This window comes from Oncorhynchus mykiss, chromosome 16 (genome assembly GCF_013265735.2).
Source record: "Oncorhynchus mykiss isolate Arlee chromosome 16, USDA_OmykA_1.1, whole genome shotgun sequence".
Taxonomy (NCBI): domain Eukaryota; kingdom Metazoa; phylum Chordata; class Actinopteri; order Salmoniformes; family Salmonidae; genus Oncorhynchus; species Oncorhynchus mykiss.
The window spans coordinates 12,421,219-12,439,176 of record NC_048580.1 but is presented as its reverse complement, the minus strand read 5'-3'; the positions used below and the strand labels follow the sequence as shown (position 1 = coordinate 12,439,176).

General features: G+C 44.9%; 1 protein-coding gene across 4 annotated transcripts; it reads left to right on the top strand.

The window, feature by feature from the left end:
• The first annotated feature begins 769 nt into the window (after window positions 1–769).
• LOC110491391 (F-box only protein 11) lies at window positions 770–16,484 on the top strand. 4 transcript variants are annotated; one of them, XM_036946174.1, is made up of 21 exons: window positions 770–1,085; window positions 2,471–2,628; window positions 3,026–3,107; window positions 3,214–3,358; window positions 3,735–3,864; window positions 7,064–7,147; window positions 7,256–7,388; window positions 7,475–7,581; window positions 7,683–7,794; window positions 7,902–8,008; window positions 10,711–10,848; window positions 10,946–11,163; window positions 11,428–11,608; window positions 11,701–11,823; window positions 11,982–12,067; window positions 12,177–12,508; window positions 12,621–12,728; window positions 13,110–13,190; window positions 13,566–13,674; window positions 14,506–14,604; window positions 14,816–16,484. In XM_036946174.1, the coding sequence occupies exons 1-21, from the start codon at window positions 998–1,000 to the stop codon at window positions 14,943–14,945; spliced, it is 2,751 nt and encodes a 916-aa protein (XP_036802069.1). In that variant the 5' UTR covers window positions 770–997; the 3' UTR covers window positions 14,946–16,484. The 4 variants fall into 4 exon arrangements, with proteins under 4 accessions (XP_036802069.1, XP_036802071.1, XP_036802070.1 ...); XM_036946175.1 differs by having other exon boundaries at window positions 771–1,085; window positions 2,474–2,628; XM_036946176.1 differs by lacking the exon at window positions 13,110–13,190.
• Window positions 16,485–17,958: the final 1,474 nt, after the last annotated feature.

The following is a 17,958-nucleotide window of genomic DNA, read 5'->3' as shown; positions in this document are numbered from 1 at the left end:
GTGAATTCCATAGATTAGGGCTTAATGAATGTATTTCAATTGACTGATTTCCTTCTATGAACTGTAACTCAGTAAAACCGTTGAAATTGTTGCGTTTATATTTTTGTTCAGTGTATTATTATGTACACATCAAAGGACGACTAGAGGGCAACATTGCACCATATTTCTAGACCGTCCCCTGGTGATCAGATTCACAACCAGGCGACTAGGTGTAGTGTGCAGCACAGTAGCCACTTACCCATTAACAAGCAACATCTGCGCAAGCGAATGCCATAAAACATGATCTTGAGCATGGCAGTAGCACACATACAAGTGCTACAGCACCAGGCTGGAGATAGCTGGTTTTGCCCTCAAGTATATCAATTATGTTACAGACCATTGCTTTTACTGACCAGCGTGCCCACTCTACTATCCTGTAGCCTATCCTGGGTTGTATCCATATGTTTGGTTCTGGCCCACTGCCTATCCTGGGTTATATCCGTATGTTTGGTTCTGGCCCACTGCCTCTGTTGTGTGGTTATCCTAACCAAAAACGCCCAGCGGCTATGCAAAGCAGGGATCCCCACTCTCCCCTCCCCTCCTGCTTTATCACACTTGATTCAGCTAAGCAACTGCTCCACAAGACCTTGATTTATTCAGGTGTGTTGTGTAGCGTTGTAGCCAAAGTCTGCACTCCAAGCTACACGAGGGCAGCGTTCTCAAGAGGACCTGTGTATGCTTGGCCACAGGAGGTCGCTGTGAGCCAAGGGTGTGATTGGTGGCAGACATCCTCCAGTGTTTTTTCCGACTGTCCCTGTGTGAGTTAATGGCTCCTCCTGCTAGATACGGAGCTGGTAGCGAGCAGTCCGAAAAACACTAACTACACCCGGGTAGATAGTTAGCGCGCAGGGTGGTTTGAGAGAGAGGCTCACCGGGTTGTAGTCGAGGCCTGGTGTTAAAGCGTGAAGCGGATGGTCGAGGAAAGCGTTCTGTATTTTAACAACAGACTCTCCAAAAAATGAACTCCGTCAGAGCCACCAACCGGAGACCCAGGCGAGTCTCAAGGCCGCGCCCGGTGCAGCCCGACCGGAACGAGGGGGACCGAGGTGAGAGGGACCATCGCCAGAGCACTGTAGGGCTGTAGTCGTGTCAGGACTGCAAGGCTCCACAGTGACCCCAGCCTCAGCTGCCTGGAACGAGAGTGTTATTTAGGCAAAGCCGAGGCTTGTACCTCTGTGGCACAGGCCGCGCTTTGTTTGGCTTGAGTGACTGTGGCTACCAGTGGGGCTTGGGGGGGTAGAGTGCTTTCCCTGCTGCGTAGTTCGCTAACGCGTTGACTAGCTGACGTTAACTAGCCCATATAACTATGCAGCCATCCATAACGTCGACCAAGGCGAACCCACCGACTTTGGCAGATTGTGAATGTTCATGGGCATGGCAGTAACGTTACTAGCTAGCTATCATCGGCTTCTGACTAAATTAATCTGCGTTGTATTTTGAACTGACATTTTTGGGGTGTGCTGCCCATACTCCAGTAACTAGCGAGTTACTTTCGCTCGCTAACGACTAGCTATGAATGTCTACTTCAGCGATGAACGATCAGCCGCAATTTAGACAAGTACATTTTCCTGTTAAGCAGTCAACCAGCTAGTTAACTGCGTGGCTCACACTCATCAGGCATTTTAATTCAGCAATCTAACTACCTAGTTAAGCTAACCAGTTATGTCTAACTGAGCGCTAACGTTGGCTAGCTAGCTGTGTTTGTTTACCTGGCAGATTTACTAGCGAACAGTAGTACCTACGTAGTTGAGTTTTGACTCGTCGGTGCAGGTCTGGTCGGCCCGTTTACCCGCAGGTCAACTTTTCGGGGCTGTGGCTTTGTTATCGCAGTGTGATGGGCAAGAGGCCGGTGGCCAGCTAGGGAAGGACATTGTGGGGCACAGTCAGGCCCTATTCTGGTAGTCAAACCGCAGGGACGCATCTGCAGTTATCAATCACCAACCATAATCTGTCACCCACACAGCCTTGTAATACAATAGCCTACCCCTGTCATATATTAAACACATCATGACACCACCCAGTCTATGAATGACCTAAAGTCGTTTTAGAAGAGGCGGACTAGGATGACACTGATCAGCTGTCATTACTAATAAATGTGTGTTTAATCAGCCCTTTACACCCTTACCAACTACAGTAGTGATTAGTCTGTGTGGGTGGATAGTGTTGTTTAAATGGCATCTGCCTGCTGGTGTTTCTGTTGAACTGTGCTGATGGAGAAGATGCATGTGTCTTTGCGCTGTGTTTACACAGGCAGCACAATTCTGATATTTTTCACACTCATTTGTGTTTCGACCAATCAGATCAGCTATGGAAAAGATCTGACGTAATTGGTCAAAGGACCTATTAGTGGAAAAATCAGAATTGGGCTGCCAATGTAAACGCAGCCTATATGTGTCAGGCTTTGTTCTGACTGTGTCCTCTGTGTGTCCAGCAGATGAGGAGGCTCCAGCTGCAGCAGCGGAGGTGGCTGTGGAGGAGTCTGGGCCTGCAGCTGGGAACAGCCCCTACCAGCTCCGACGCAAGTCTCTACTGCCCAAGAGAACAGCCTCCAGTACTGCAGCGGCCTGCCCCAGCAAGACCGCTATGGAGGTCAGACCGAGAGAGAGCACCATTCTGTGTTTGTTCACGTCCCTTAATGGGTTTAAAAGGACTGGTTTGTGGTCCTGTATTTCTGATGGTGGAGCAGGGTGCTTGCACCACCAGGGTTGCCGGTTTAATTCCCGGGGCCACCCATATGTAAAATGTATACATGCATGACTAAGTCGATTTGGATAAAAGTGTCTGCTGGATGGTATATATTATGTTATTCTGATACATTATTTTTGAAACAGTGTAAACTCCCACTGGCACCAGTGTACATTTCGGGAGAATGGTAGAGGACAGTATTGGTGTGAGAGAGACAGAATGTGTGTGTGTTAGTGTCTCAGTCATTGGGGGAGGTAGCTGTGTGTGTGTGTGTGTGTTACTGATATGTGTTCTGACACAGGGAGCGTCCACCTCGACGACAGAACCCTTCGGTCACCGAGCCAAACGAGCCAGGGTCTCTGGCAGGAGCCACGACCTGCCAGGTAAGAATGTGTGTCTCGGCGTACTAGTCAATGACGTGAGGTGTCTGCGTGGCTCTTTCTACAACTGTATGGATCATCTATTAATACTAATGGAATCTGTGTGTAGCGGCTCTAGCAGAGCAGTACCTGCAGCAGAAGCTTCCAGATGAGGTGGTTCTGAAGATCTTCTCATACCTCCTGGAGCAGGACCTCTGTCAGACAGCCTGTGTCTGCAAACGTTTCAGCCAGCTAGCCAACGACCCTATACTCTGGTACACACACACACACTTCTGTGATCCTATACTGAAGGAACACAAACGTTTCAGCCAGCTAGCCAACGACCCTATACTCTGGTACACAATCTTCAGTGGACTGTGACTATATATACTGAAGGGAAAACAACAACACATTTTCAGCCAGCTAGCCAACGACCCTATACTCTGGTACACAATCTTCAGTGGACTGTGACTATATATACTGAAGGGAAAACAACGACACATTTTCTTGCCCATTGTAGTTGACTGATATGTCACCCCCCAAAAAATCTGTCACTATCGATCGTTATTGGTCCACACTGACATGAAGGCTGTTGATTTGTGCATCCCTCTATGCCTGAAGTTGACCTTTGCCTTTTCTGTTTGTGTCCAGGAAGCGTCTGTACATGGAGGTGTTTGAGTACACCCGTCCCATGATGCACCCCGAGCCAGGCAAGTTCTACCAGGTCAGTCCTGAGGAACACGACCACCCCAACCCCTGGAAGGACAGCTTCCAACAACTGGTGCGTCGACTGTGTGTGTGTCAGTGGTTTCCATTAGCGCATGAATTTGGTTAATTAGCCGGTTACATAATCATTTTCAGCCTGCTACTTTTTCTACTTCATTTTAACTAGGCTCCTTTTCATTTTAAAGTTTAAATTTGCTAGTCTGTCGAGTCCGCTAGAATGAATGATATGCATTTTCTGGCGATCTAGGATAGGCGCCTGTCAGTCACAGAGGGCGATGACCCATACCTCAGTGGCGATGACAGGGAAACTAAGTCTGCTGTCTGTCCCACCTCCCGGTACAATTTGCGTGCGCTGTGTTTGTTTGCAGTCAAATTTCTATACACTGAGGAGGGAGAGAATTTGCTCGTCACATGTAATGTAAGTGGTAACGATGAGTTGAAATCCACCACTTAGTCTAACTATTATTTTCTGGCACATAGAAAATAAATCAATTGCATGTTTCATATAGCCAGCCACGCGGAGTCGTGGTGGATAGTAGACTATTTACTGTGATTTGACAATTGAACAGCAAATGTTGACTCGTTTAGAAAAGGTGTCTGACTAAGTAAAGCAGATCTATAACCCTTGCCAGTCATAAATCATGCAATGTGGTTATAGGTCCATGGTATTGCATCAGGACAAGTAAACCAAAGGTTTTCCTTTCCTATGATGACGGGGCTTGTCAGACAGTGGTGCTAAAGGGACTGACTCTTGTCATTCCGTGTAGCCCTTCAGAATCGCATCGGTGAGAGAGACGTTCATTTGTCTCCCTAATTTGCATAGGCTACTGGTAGGCCCAGGGTTTTTCCCGATTATCTGGAGATAAATGATGAAAACATTTGAGGAAGATGGTGATTCATCACTGCAGGAACGATAGTTAGCAGGGAGCCTCGTTCTGGTCCCAATATGATCATTAGGGCCCTCGCGGAATCCAGGCATTAAAACGGTTTCAACAATATATAAAAAAATTGACCTTAGGGGGTAATCAACAAAATGTCTTGAAAATGAGTTAATTTGCCCAAGTTTATCATACGACATGAACAGAATGCATCAGTGATTTTTATTTCCTGCAGCTTACTGAATAGGCAACGAGAATGCTCCTGTGTGTGTGGGGGGCCGTTAGCAATGATGCTAATGAAAACAGTCTTCTGGTAGATGGAAAGGCTTTCCCATAAACCTTCTCAGGGCTTGACATTAAGGTTTGTCTGAGGGAAAGTAAAAAAAAAAAAAATGGTGGACAACCAGAATATAGATTTAAGTTCATTCAAGTAATAAAAATCACTCTCAAAACAATTACCCTGATCAGAATAGGACCAGGCAGTGCACAGCAGGGCAATGCATATTTGACATTCTGAGTAAATTACTTAGTCCCATTTGCTTTAGTCTATTTAAATAAATATGTAATATTTACACAAAGCAAGATAACAATGTAAACAGACCTAAGAGTCTTACCAAAGCAGCGCCAAATATCCGGTCAGAAAATGTTTAGTTTTTTCTCTCTTTCGAATGTAGGGCGATCTGGGCCAATAGCCGAAGCCTATTTTTCTAGAGGACACTGCAGTGTCTTATTGTTATAGACGACCACGTGTTCTATTTTCTCTCCATTTGATTATGACTTGTCCAATTGAGCCTCTCGTTCAGTTTAATGCGTGCTACGTTTCTCCTGCCGTGCTGCTTCGTGAACAAACATTGCTTTAATCTAACGGAATGGCAAAAAAAAAGTCCATGTCAAGCCCTGCTTCTCAATGAAATGTTAACAAGTAGTCCAAGCTTACCTGGCAGAATGATATCATGATTATTTTCATCAAGTCAGTGGGTATTAGTCAGTGGTGTAAAGTACTTATGTAAAAATACTTGAAAGTATTAGTAGTTTTTTTGGGGTATATTTACTTAACTAATTTATATTTTTGACAACTTTTACTTCACTATATTTCTATAGAAATATTGTACTTTTTACCCATTCATTTTCCTTGACAACCAAAGGTACTTGTTACATTTTGAAGCCTTAGCAGGACAGGAGAAAGGTGAAATTCACACACCTATCAAGAGAATACGTGGTCATCCCTACTGCCTCTAGTCTGGCGAACTCACTAAACACAAATGCATCTTTTGTAAATAGTGTTGGAGTGTTCCCCCTCGCTATCCGTACATTTTTAAAACAAGAAAATTGTGCCGTCTGATTTGCTTAATATAAGGCATTCTAAATTAGTTACATTTTAACTTCTACTTTTGATACTTAAGTATATTTAAAACCAAATACTTTTACTCAAGTAGTATTTTGCTGGGTGACCTTTTACTTGAGTAACTTTCTATTAAGGTATCTCTACTTTTACTCCAGTATGATAATTGTGTACTGTTTCACCACTGGTATTTGTTTTTCCAACTCTACCATGGTATGTGCGCTACAAAAACAAGCTAACAACCTATTGCTAGGTGCTCACTGGAATTAAAGGGTAACTACATCCTAAAGTTAAAATGTCTTACGACTTTTCACAGTCCTCAAAAGTGGTCTCCTGCTGTGGTTTAAGCATTGTTGTGGACAATTATTTATTTTTTTAAAGAAGTGATTTTTGAATGCAAAAACCTGAAAAAAAGAATGTGGGCTATGTACTGTTTGTTTTAATAAAATACAGAATTTGAAGAAGAAACATTGTGACAATTCATATATTGTAGTGAAACTGTAAATATGACGAATCAAGAAAAGACAGGTTAAATGTTAACATTAAAAAAGTTCAATGTTAACAGTAAGGTTCAATGTTAACAGTAAGGTTCAATGTTAACAGTAAAAAAGGTTATGTTCTCTTTCTTAGAAAATAGTCCTGATCCTATAGGCCTGGAACTAGACAAAATCCAAAACCACTAACAATACACTGAATTCATATTTTTTTTAAAGTAATTTTAAGGTCATGTCTTTCCTAAAAAAAAATACCACAACACATTTTTCCAATCTGGGAGGTAAATTCTCTAAAGTATTAAGTCATTTGGCTGTGTATTTTAAATGGAATCAATACATTAGAATGTACCAGAGGCCACCAAAATAGAGCTGCTTTTGGAGAAAATAATCTGACAGGCCCAGGGGTGCCTGGTTGGCTACATGTTCTATTTGGCTGGCTACTCTATGTATTATACTGGTGTGTGTGTGTGTGTGTGTGTGTGTGGTTAGACAGACATTGTCTGGATGTTATTTTAACATTGTTGTAAAATTGTGTTGCAGTATAAAGGAGCCCATGTGAAGCCAGGCTTTGCTGAACATTTCTACAGCAACCCTGGGAGGTTCAAAGGCAGGGAGAATATGCTGGTAAGAGACACATAATTATACTCATGGTCTACTGAAAGCACATTTTTCAATATGGCTGCGAGTCAGCTCCATTCTAGCTTGATTTGATGTAACCGTGTCTGTCTCCAGTACTATGACACCATAGAAGATGCGTTAGGAGGGGTGCAGGAGAGTCATTTTGATGGGCTGATCTTTGTCCACTCTGGGATCTACACTGACGAGTGGATCTACATAGAATCCCCTATCACCATGATTGGAGCAGGTACTGTGTGTGGTCTGTCTGTCTGTCTCTTGCTGCCTGTCTGTATTATCTAGTGGTAGAAATTGCCTTTCTTTTTGTGTGTGTAGCTCCTGGTAAGGTGTCTGATAAAGTGGTTATTGAGAACACCAGAGACTCAACGTTTGTCTTCATGGAGGGATCGGAGGACGCCTACGTAGGATACATGACTATTAGGGTACGCTGCTAACACCGATCCAACTCTCTCTCTCACACACACACACAAACACACACACACTCTCCCCACATCTCCCCTCTAACCTGTTGTTTCATCTTCAGTTTAACCCAGATGATAAGTCGGCTCAGCACCACAACGCCCACCACTGTCTGGAGATCACTGTCAACTGTTCTCCCAACATAGACCACTGTATCATCAGATCTACCTGCACAGGTAATGTGCACACAGTCCACAGTAGGGCTTGTATGTTTTGCCTGTGTTTTGCCTGTTTAGTTTGTCTCCAGTGGGGGATGTTGGGTAATGTAGTTTCTCTACTCCAGTGGGCTCGGCTGTGTGTGTGAGCGGCCAGGGGGCGTGTCCTACCATCAAACACTGCAACATCAGCGACTGTGAGAACGTTGGACTTTACATCACTGACCATGCACAGGTAAACAAACACATCACCAACCATACACACCACTAATTACTCTTAAAAAAAACTCTCTGACTATGTATTCCTGCACAGTATCTATGAGAATAATGTATTGCATGGTATCTATGGGGATACGTAAGGGATAAACGCCCACGTTCTGTTCATTACCTTGGAAATATTGGACGAGGGGGAGCCGAGTCCGTTTGCCAAGGTAATGTACGGAGGAGCAGAGGCGTATACCACAGTTGCCAAGGAAAACAATGTTAAAGCACACATTTACTGGTAGAAATGAAATGTATTCGTTGATATTTAAATGTTTAAGTTAATTCATACTATCACATCTTCTGGTTGCTAGAGATATGATCTAGTCTTTCATTCGATTAGTTCGCTACCCAGTCGTTGGTTCTTTATGTTCCGTTGACATGCTCGCTGGCAACGTTCTTATCCCTCGCTTGCTAGCTAGCCACCTAGCTACGGCTAACACAGTCATGGCCTCTGCAGCCAGAATAACAGCAAAGTAGCTGCATTTGTTTAAACTGTTTTCTATTGACATTCCTTTGCCTACATCCATAACAATGAGCTGATGCCCGTTTTTGCTTGGCAGAGCTAGAAGAGTGTGCCTTCTCGTCAGGACACTCGTCAACACTGTTCATTACGAGGAGATAGCATTGCATATCAAACACTAGGCTAGAAGTTAGCTAAATAGTTTGTTGCTAGCAAACCTGCCAACATGGCAACTGAATTTTAAAAAAATATATCAGATGCTGAAAGCAGCGGGTCAAACTAGAAACATGTAGAAGGATTTGACAGCATAGCACCACTTGGATCGTGACTGCAACAGTAGCGACCAGATAAATTTGTTTATCACTCACCACGCTAGATCAGATGCTATTAAAATAAGTATGTATTTGCAAAAACAAATCGCTTGCTAGCTACGTTTTTCATCGTTGGACCTGTGTTTACTATGTTTCCAATTTTGGTGTGTGTGGTTGTTGGTTTAGCTTTCTGTAACTGTAGCAAGTTACGGTTTGCATGTGTACAGTCGTGGCCAAAAGTTTTGAGAATGACACAAATATACATTTTCACAAAGTCTACTGCCTCAGTTTGTATGATGGCAATTTGCATATACTCCAGAATGTTATGAAGAGTAATCCGATTAATTGAAATGAATTGCAAAGTCCCTCTTTGCCATGCGAATGAATCCCCAAAAAACATTTCCACTGCATTTCAGCACTGCCACAAAAGGACCAGCTGACATCATGTCTGATTCTTTCGTTAACACGGGTGTGAGTCTTGACGAGGACAAGGCTGGAGATCACTCTGTCATGCTGATTGAGTTGGAATAACAGACTGGAAGCTTCCATAGGAGGGTGGTGCTTGGAATCATTGTTCTTCATCTGTCAACCATGGTTACCTCCAAGGAAACATGTGCCGTCATCATTGCTTTGCACAAAAAGGGCTTCACAGGCAAGGATATTGCTGCCAGTAAGATTGCACCTAAAACAACCATATATCAGATCATCAAGAACTTTAAGGAGAGCGGTTCAATTGTTGTGAAGAAGGCATCAGGGCGCCCAAGAAAGTCCAGCAAGTGCCAAGACGTCTCCTAAAGTTGATTCAGCTGTGGGATCAGGGCACCACCAGTACAGAGCTTGCGCAGGAAGGGCAGCAGGCAGGTGTGAGTCCATCTGCATGCACAGCAGTGAGGCAAAGACTTTTGGAGGATGGCCTGGTGTCAAGAAGGGCAGCAAAGAAGCCACTTCTCTCCAGGAAAAACATCAGGGACAGACTGATATTCTGCTAAAGGTACAGGGATTGGACTGCTGAGGACTGGGGTGAAGTCATTTTCACTGATGAATCCCCTTTCCGATTGTTTGGGGCATCCAGAAAAAAGCTTGTCCGGAGAAGACAAGGTGAGCGCTACCATCAGTCCTGTGTCATGCCAACCTTAACAGTAAAGCATCCTGAGACCATTCATGTGTGGGGTTGCTTCTCAGCCAAGGGAGTGGGCTCACTCACAATTTTACCTAAGAACACAGCCATGAATAAAGAATGGTACCAACACATCCAGGAACAGTTTTGTGACGAACAATGCCTTTTCCAGCATGATGGAGCACCTTGCCATAAGGCAAAGGTGATAACTAAGTGGCTCGGGGAACAAAACATCGATATTTTGGGTCAATGGCCAGGAAACTCCCCAGACCTTAATCCCATTGAGAACTTGTGGTCAATCCTCAAGAGGCAGGTGGACAAACAAAAAGCCACAAACTCCAAGTATTGGTTATGCAAGAATGGGCTGCCATCAGTCAGGATGTGGCCCAGAAGTTAATTGACAGCATGCCCGGGCGGATTGCAGAGGTTTTGAAAAAGAAGGGTCAACACTGCAAATATTGACTCTTTGCATCAACTTCATGTAATTGTCAATAAAAGCCTTTGACACTTATGAAATGCTTGTAATTAAAAATATCTAAAGACACTGAAGTAGCAGACTTTGCGGAAATTAATATTTGTGTCATTCTCAAAAGTTTTGGCCACGGCTGTATGAGCATATTGCATCATGATTGCAAGGTGTCCCGATGTATTTCCCAACTGTCCCGTTTTCTGGTTTTAATGCCCTCCTGGCCAATGAGAAACAAGTATTCAACAATGCCGTGGTATAATGATGTGACTATATTGCGGGGTATCTATGAGGATAATGGTGTCATAATGTGTTGCAGGGTATCTATGAGGATAATGAGATCAGTAATAATGCATTGGCGGGAATCTGGGTAAAAAACCACGGCAACCCCATCATCAGACGAAACCACATCCACCACGGCCGAGATGTAGGAGTCTTCACCTTCGACCACGGCATGGTAACTCACTGACCTATAACCTCTCACCCACCATTTCTCAGGTTTTTACATTGGTGCTGTACATTGCAATGCTGACAGTATTTCTCTCTCCCCTCAGGGTTATTTTGAGAGTTGTAACATCCACAGGAATCGTATAGCAGGCTTTGAGGTGAAGGCGTATGCTAACCCTACAGTGGTTCGCTGTGAGATCCACCATGGCCAGACAGGGGGCATCTATGTGCATGAGAAAGGACGGGGACAGTTTATAGAAAACAAGATCTACGCCAACAACTTCGCTGGAGTTTGGATCACCTCCAACAGCGACCCTACGATACGGTACACACACACCCCTACAATACTGTTACACACGCATAGTAACCCTACGATACGGTACACACACACCCCTACAATACTATTACACATGCATAGTAACCCTACGATACGGTACACACACACCCCTACAATACTGTTACACATACACACGCATAGTTGCACTACGATGCAGGAAACACACGCACATAAAACTACTCTATGAAATTATAGACACTAACCCCTCTCTCAGTATTATGGGCTGTTTGTTGACGTTCTATCCGTCTCTAGGGGCAATGCAATCTTTAATGGTAACCAAGGGGGCGTGTACATATTTGGCGATGGGCGTGGCCTGATCGAGGGGAACGATATCCATGGCAACGCTCTGGCAGGAATCCAAATCAGAACCAACAGCTGCCCAATTGTACGCCATAACAAGATCCACGACGGACAGCATGGCGGCATCTACGTGGTAAACACACACTCTTCAAACTATTTTTCTCATATAGATCCTTGGACTTGTGCGTCTCAGGAGATGTTGCTAAGTGTTGTGTGTGTGTTCAGCATGAGAAGGGCCAGGGTGTGATCGAGGAGAACGAGGTGTACAGCAACACGCTGGCAGGCGTCTGGGTGACCACCGGCAGCACACCTGTCCTCCGCAGGAACCGCATCCACAGCGGCAAACAGGTAACACACAGCCCACGCTCATTCTCTCACCGTTCTCGTTGGAAGAACAAATACATAAGGGAAATTCTTGTATCCTGTGAGAATTGGAGGCCTGTCTCATTAGTGTCTGAACTCTAAATTGTTTATAAGTCCAACCTAACGCCCTTCCTCCCTCTCAGGTTGGCGTGTATTTCTATGACAACGGGCATGGGGTGTTGGAAGACAACGACATCTACAATCACATGTACTCCGGCGTTCAAATACGGTACGTCCTGCCTCCTCACACGCCAGTCCAACGCAGGACACGCGGTGCGCACGATAACGTTTGACTAATGTTAGATGGCGGTTTTACTAACACTGTTGGTTGTCTATAGGACGGGCAGCAACCCCAAGATCCGACGCAACAAGATCTGGGGAGGGCAGAACGGAGGCATCCTGGTCTACAACTCGGGTCTGGGTTTCATCGAGGACAATGAGATCTTCGACAACGCCATGGCGGGCGTGTGGATTAAGACGGACAGCAACCCCACGCTGCGGCGCAACAAGATCCACGACGGGAGAGACGGAGGCATCTGTATCTTCAACGGAGGGAGAGGTCTCCTGGAGGAGAATGATATCTTCAGGAACGCCCAGGCAGGAGTTCTGATCAGCACCAACAGCCACCCGGTGCTCCGCAAGAACCGCATCTTTGACGGTTTTGCTGCAGGTGAGCTGCCCACGTGTAAACATTTTACATCAACTTTACTGTCCTGACTGGTCAATACTGTAACCTACTTGCCGTCCGTCACCTGTGTTGAGGATGTCATTTCCTGTCTCAGGTATCGAGATAACCAACCACGCCACTGCAACTCTGGAGGGAAACCAGATCTTCAACAACCGTTTCGGAGGCCTGTTCCTCGCCTCGGGGGTGAACGTCACCATGAAAGGTAGCTAGCGCTAACAGGGTAGGGTAATATAGCGCTAACAGGCCAGACCAGTTGGTAGTCAGTGTATTTCTGAAGTAGCCACTTGTGAAACAACCTCGCTGGGCGAGCCACCCTAGGCTACCCGTCGGAGAAAGGGGGTTGGGGGGGGGGGGGCAAGAATTCAAATGAATTCACACATGATATTTATAGATACTAATTAACATGGACAAACAAGCTATTTCCTTCTCCATTGTAGGACACTTGGCTTTTAGACGCAAATGTTACTAAATAATTTTATGAATCTTTTGAATATGGCCTTATCTTAAAAGTTATAGCTCAAAGATATTTGTTAGATTTCAGTCTGAAGGAAGTATATGGTTTTAATCAGTTCATTTCCCCCAGTCATTCTGTGCAGATTCATCACTCTCCCTTCTAACGAGTCCTACACAGCTTGTGTTCGTCGTAGATGGAAACAGAAGACACGTATGTGTTCCTGAGAGTCTTTGCTTTCAGGAATGGGGTCATACTCTGTTCAACAGCTCTAGTCAAATTCCTAGGAATATTATCTCTGTTTGTCCCAGCTGCTAATAGTGGATACTAGAGGTTACTGGCGTAACCATGGTTCGGTGTACTAATTAAGCAGCACATTCAGCTGACTGAATAATAACTTGCACAACACATTCATTCAGATTGTTGCAGAGAGACGCCAATAGGGTTGCCGTGAGACACGCAGTGACTATGGCTGGCTTAGACTGTATAGAAAAAGGTTAATGGTCACTGCAATCTCTGGGTATGTGATCTTTTGGGAATGTCTATCAAGTGGACAGGCTCTCATCATCTGCTCCGCCTCTCTTCCAGATAATAAGATAATGAATAACCAGGATGCCATAGAGAAAGCTGTGAGCAGAGGACAATGTCTCTACAAGATCTCCAGCTACACCTCATACCCCATGCATGACTTTTACAGGTACACACACCAGCCCATGCACGACTCATACAAGTACACATACCAGCCCATGCACAACTCCTACAAGTACACAGACACACACCAGCCCATGCACGACTCCTACAAGTACACACACACCCCAGCCCATGCACGACTCCTACAAGTACACACACCAGCCCATGCACGACTTCTACAAGTACACACACCAGCCCATGCACGACTCCTACAAGTACACACACCAGCCCATGCACGACTCCTACAAGTACACACACCAGCCCATGCACGACTCCTACAAGTACACACACCAGCCCATGCACGACTCCTACAAGTATACACACCAGCCCATGCACGACTCCTACAAGTACACACACACCAGCCCATGCACGACTCCTACAAGTATACACACCAGCCCATGCACGACTCCTACAAGTATACACACCAGCCCATGCACGACTCCTACAAGTATACACACCAGCCCATGCACGACTCCTACAAGTACACACACACACCAGCCCATGCACGACTCCTACAAGTACACACACACACCAGCCCATGCACGACTCCTACAAGTACACACACCAGCCCATGCACGACTCCTACAAGTATACACACACCAGCCCATGCACGACTCCTACAAGTATACACACCAGCCCATGCACGACTCCTACAAGTACACACACACACCAGCCCATGCACGACTCCTACAAGTATACACACCAGCCCATGCACGACTCCTACAAGTACACACACACACCAGCCCATGCACGACTCCTACAAGTACACAGACGACATTTAGTCACAGGTACACAGCAGTTACTCCACTGATGTTTTCTTTGACCTGTGTGTGTCCAGGTGTCACACCTGCAATACGACAGACCGGAACGCCATCTGTGTGAACTGCATCAAGAAGTGTCACCAAGGACACGACGTGGAGTTTATACGACACGATAGGTGAGTAGCCCACACCAACCGTTTACTACCAACTAGATGGTCCCACTTGTGCCGTTTTGTTTCAGAAGAATTTAAGGACTGTCAGAACTAGTTTTCGACGAGAATCTTTTTAGATTTATGTTTTCATTATGTTTTGGATCTTTCTTTCTCTCACGCCCTCTCCTGTCCTGTAATCCATGTCCCCACCCCCCTCCAATCTCTCTCTCCATAGGTTTTTCTGTGACTGTGGAGCGGGAACTCTGTCCAACCCCTGTACTCTGGCTGGAGAACCCACACACGACACGGACACACTTTACGACTCAGCCCCGCCCATAGAGTCCAACACGCTGCAACACAACTGAACACACACACATCACATGTACACACACACCACATAAACACACCCCCTATAATCTACATACACACACTACATAACACACATTCATAACACACTCTTATATATGCACACACACAGACATATACACCACTCACACACGCTGGCCATAGGGAGCCAGAGAGACTGAACACGGTGTTTTCAGCAGGGACTGGCATGAGGAACCCTGAGATTCAGAGAGAGACCGAGACAGTGATGCACTTGGGAGTCTCTTCTAAAGGGAACTATGAAGCTGGTCTGAATTTGACTGGTCTGGTCTGGATTAGCCTCTGGTGTACTGTGTTGAGAAACGGACTCGTAATGAACGGCCACATGAGATTCTCACCATTGCATCTCTGGACGCCAAATGGCCAGGTAGAGGATGGAGAGTGAGTGTGGAGAGGGTAGGGAAGTGGCTACTCGGATAATGTCGGAGTGGCCAATGAGACTTCCTTCGCCTGTGACCCCTCACCTCTCGGCGACTCTCCAGGATCCTGGGAATCGAACTTCCTCCCAAGACAGGAAGAAAGGAGAATTAGCCCCACCCACTGAGAAAGCGCTTCCTGTTCAGAGGCATCTGTTACTAGGCAGTGGATGGCTGATATATACATATGTACTGCTAACGGAAGAGAGGGACTTTGATCAAGCACCTCTGCTTTTATAATATGTTATTCTGATCAACAGATATTATTTTAATGCTTTCTCATGTAGTTTTGTATTTACAAGCAAAAAATCTTACTGTATTTGAATGTCTTTTTATTATTATATATTATAATTATAAATGTTTGTCGTGTTGACCCCAGGCTTGCTGCAGTAGCTGTTCATGTCCCAGTGGATTTGTTCTTTCTGTGAAAGAGAATCACGTTTAACACTAAAGACTCTCTCCAGGCTAGTAGATGTAGGACTGGTGGAAGATTGTGTGTGTGTTTGTTGGAAGTGTGCATGTGTATGGTTGTGTTCATATGCAGTCCGTGTTTCTGGAGAGAGTCAGATACGGGGCGGGGCGTCAGGCCTTTTTCAAACTGGGACAGGAGTCGTTCTGCAGTGCCCTCTCATATTCTCTCCCCTTCTTGTTCCCTCTCCCTCCCTACTTCCCCCTCTCTCTTCCTTACCCTGATCTCTCCCTCTACTATTCTCTCCCCCCTTCCTTTTTCTGTCTTTGTATTCTGGTGACTGTGGCTCCTCATACAGCCTGGATCGTATGCATGTGTACCATAACATCAAGGTCGTGTGCCCCTGCTCAGATGCTGCGTGCCACGTCGTCGACTGGGCCGTCGGGAACCAGATTGCTATTACAAATGTGGTTAATTGATGCGTAAAATACCTTCCCAGGCATAAGATCTGGCACGCATCAGTAACGTCTGACCAGGGGGACACAACCCTAGACTTAATATATTGTGAAGTATTAATACAACCATTATGTAGATGCTAGTATTAATTTTAAAAAAGGGTTTAATTTCCTAGGAAGAAAAAAAAAAAGAAGACGGGAAACTGGTCGTTTGTAAGAAAATAAAGCTTTATTAGATCAGCGGTGTGTCTGATTTTTACGATTGATTTAATTACGACCTACCCATTTACAATGAGCCTGTGCTCCTCCCACCAGCCTCCCTTGCAATACAGCATTTGGTAACAAACAAGCAAACTAAAATCCAATCAATGCTCAAGTAAAGTTGTGTGCGAATATTGCACCAACAACGGACTCCTGACCAGACCAGTGTGTCACTGCTCTCGCGTCAGCCAGGCTAAAATGTGCTCACACTCAGGTTTGGTCATGAATTATGGACGTGTCAAATCACACTAACGGTATTTATAACTTGAACTTTGTGTAAAAACGAAAGATTTATTGTTTATGATTTACTCAACTTTTATTCGTGTGTATAAAGGAGACTGTTCGTCAATTGTTTCTTCCAATTTGAGCTGCCATGTAATATGCTCTAAAGATGCTTAGTGTCCTCGGGATGTTGATCTCTCCAGAGATCTGGCGTCTCGGCTGAGAGGTAAAGGGTTTATTCATGCAACCATCATTAATGTCCAAAGGAAAATACAGAACGATTTCAAAATGTTGAACAGGATTTTTTATTGGAAACATGGTTACATGTTTTATGAAACTAGAAAGATGGTGAGGAAAGACTACGCAGAAAAGGAAAACGGATCGTGTGCTGCAACTACTGTAGAAGGTCTGAACTTGCATTGGAGCTCACTGATGTGTTATGGGCAACCTCCACCTTAATGGCTTTAAGCTCCGCCTTTACCTCCTGGTCAGTAGTGGTGGCGGCCGGCAGAGATTTCCCCTCTTGAAACGACTGGAACAATCCTTCCTCCTGGAGAGAGAGAGTGTATTAGGAAGTTGGAGTAACTACAAGCCAATGAGCTATGGAGAGAGTGTATTAGGAAGTTGGAGTAACTACAAGCCAATGAGCTATGGAGAGAGAGAGTGTATTAGGAAGTTGGAGTAACTACAAGCCAATGAGCTATGGAGAGAGAGAGTGTATTAGGAAGTTGGAGTAACTACAAGCCAATGAGCTATGGAGAGAGAGAGTGTATTAGGAAGTTGGAGTAACTACAAGCCAATGAGCTATGGAGAGAGAGAGTGTATTAGGAAGTTGGAGTAACTACAAGCCAATGAGCTATGGAGAGAGAGAGTGTAATAGGAAGTTGGAGTAACTACAAGCCAATGAGCTATGGAGAGAGAGAGTGTATTAGGAAGTTGGAGTAACTACAAGCCAATGAGCTATGGAGAGAGAGAGTGTATTAGGAAGTTGGAGTAACTACAAGCCAATGAGCTATGGAGAGAGAGAGTGTAATAGGAAGTTGGAGTAACTACAAGCCAATGAGCTATGGAGAGAGAGAGTGTATTAGGAAGTTGGAGTAACTACAAGCCAATGAGCTACATACACTGCAATGTGTATGTATTTGGACAGTGAAGCTAAATGTTTTAATTTGGCTCTATCCTCCAGCATTCTGGATTTGCGATTAAATGTTTTATATAAGGTACAGAATGT

Excerpts from the sequence above, each read along its gene's own strand:
- LOC110491391 (XM_036946174.1), top strand. The coding sequence starts at position 998 with ATGAACTCCGTCAGAGCCACCAACCGGAGACCCAGGCGAGTCTCAAGG. Across the intron at positions 11,609-11,700 it reads AGCATGGCGGCATCTACGTG|CATGAGAAGGGCCAGGGTGT; the intron begins GTAAACACACAC and ends GTGTGTGTTCAG. Across the intron at positions 14,605-14,815 it reads GAGTTTATACGACACGATAG|GTTTTTCTGTGACTGTGGAG; the intron begins GTGAGTAGCCCA and ends CTCTCTCCATAG.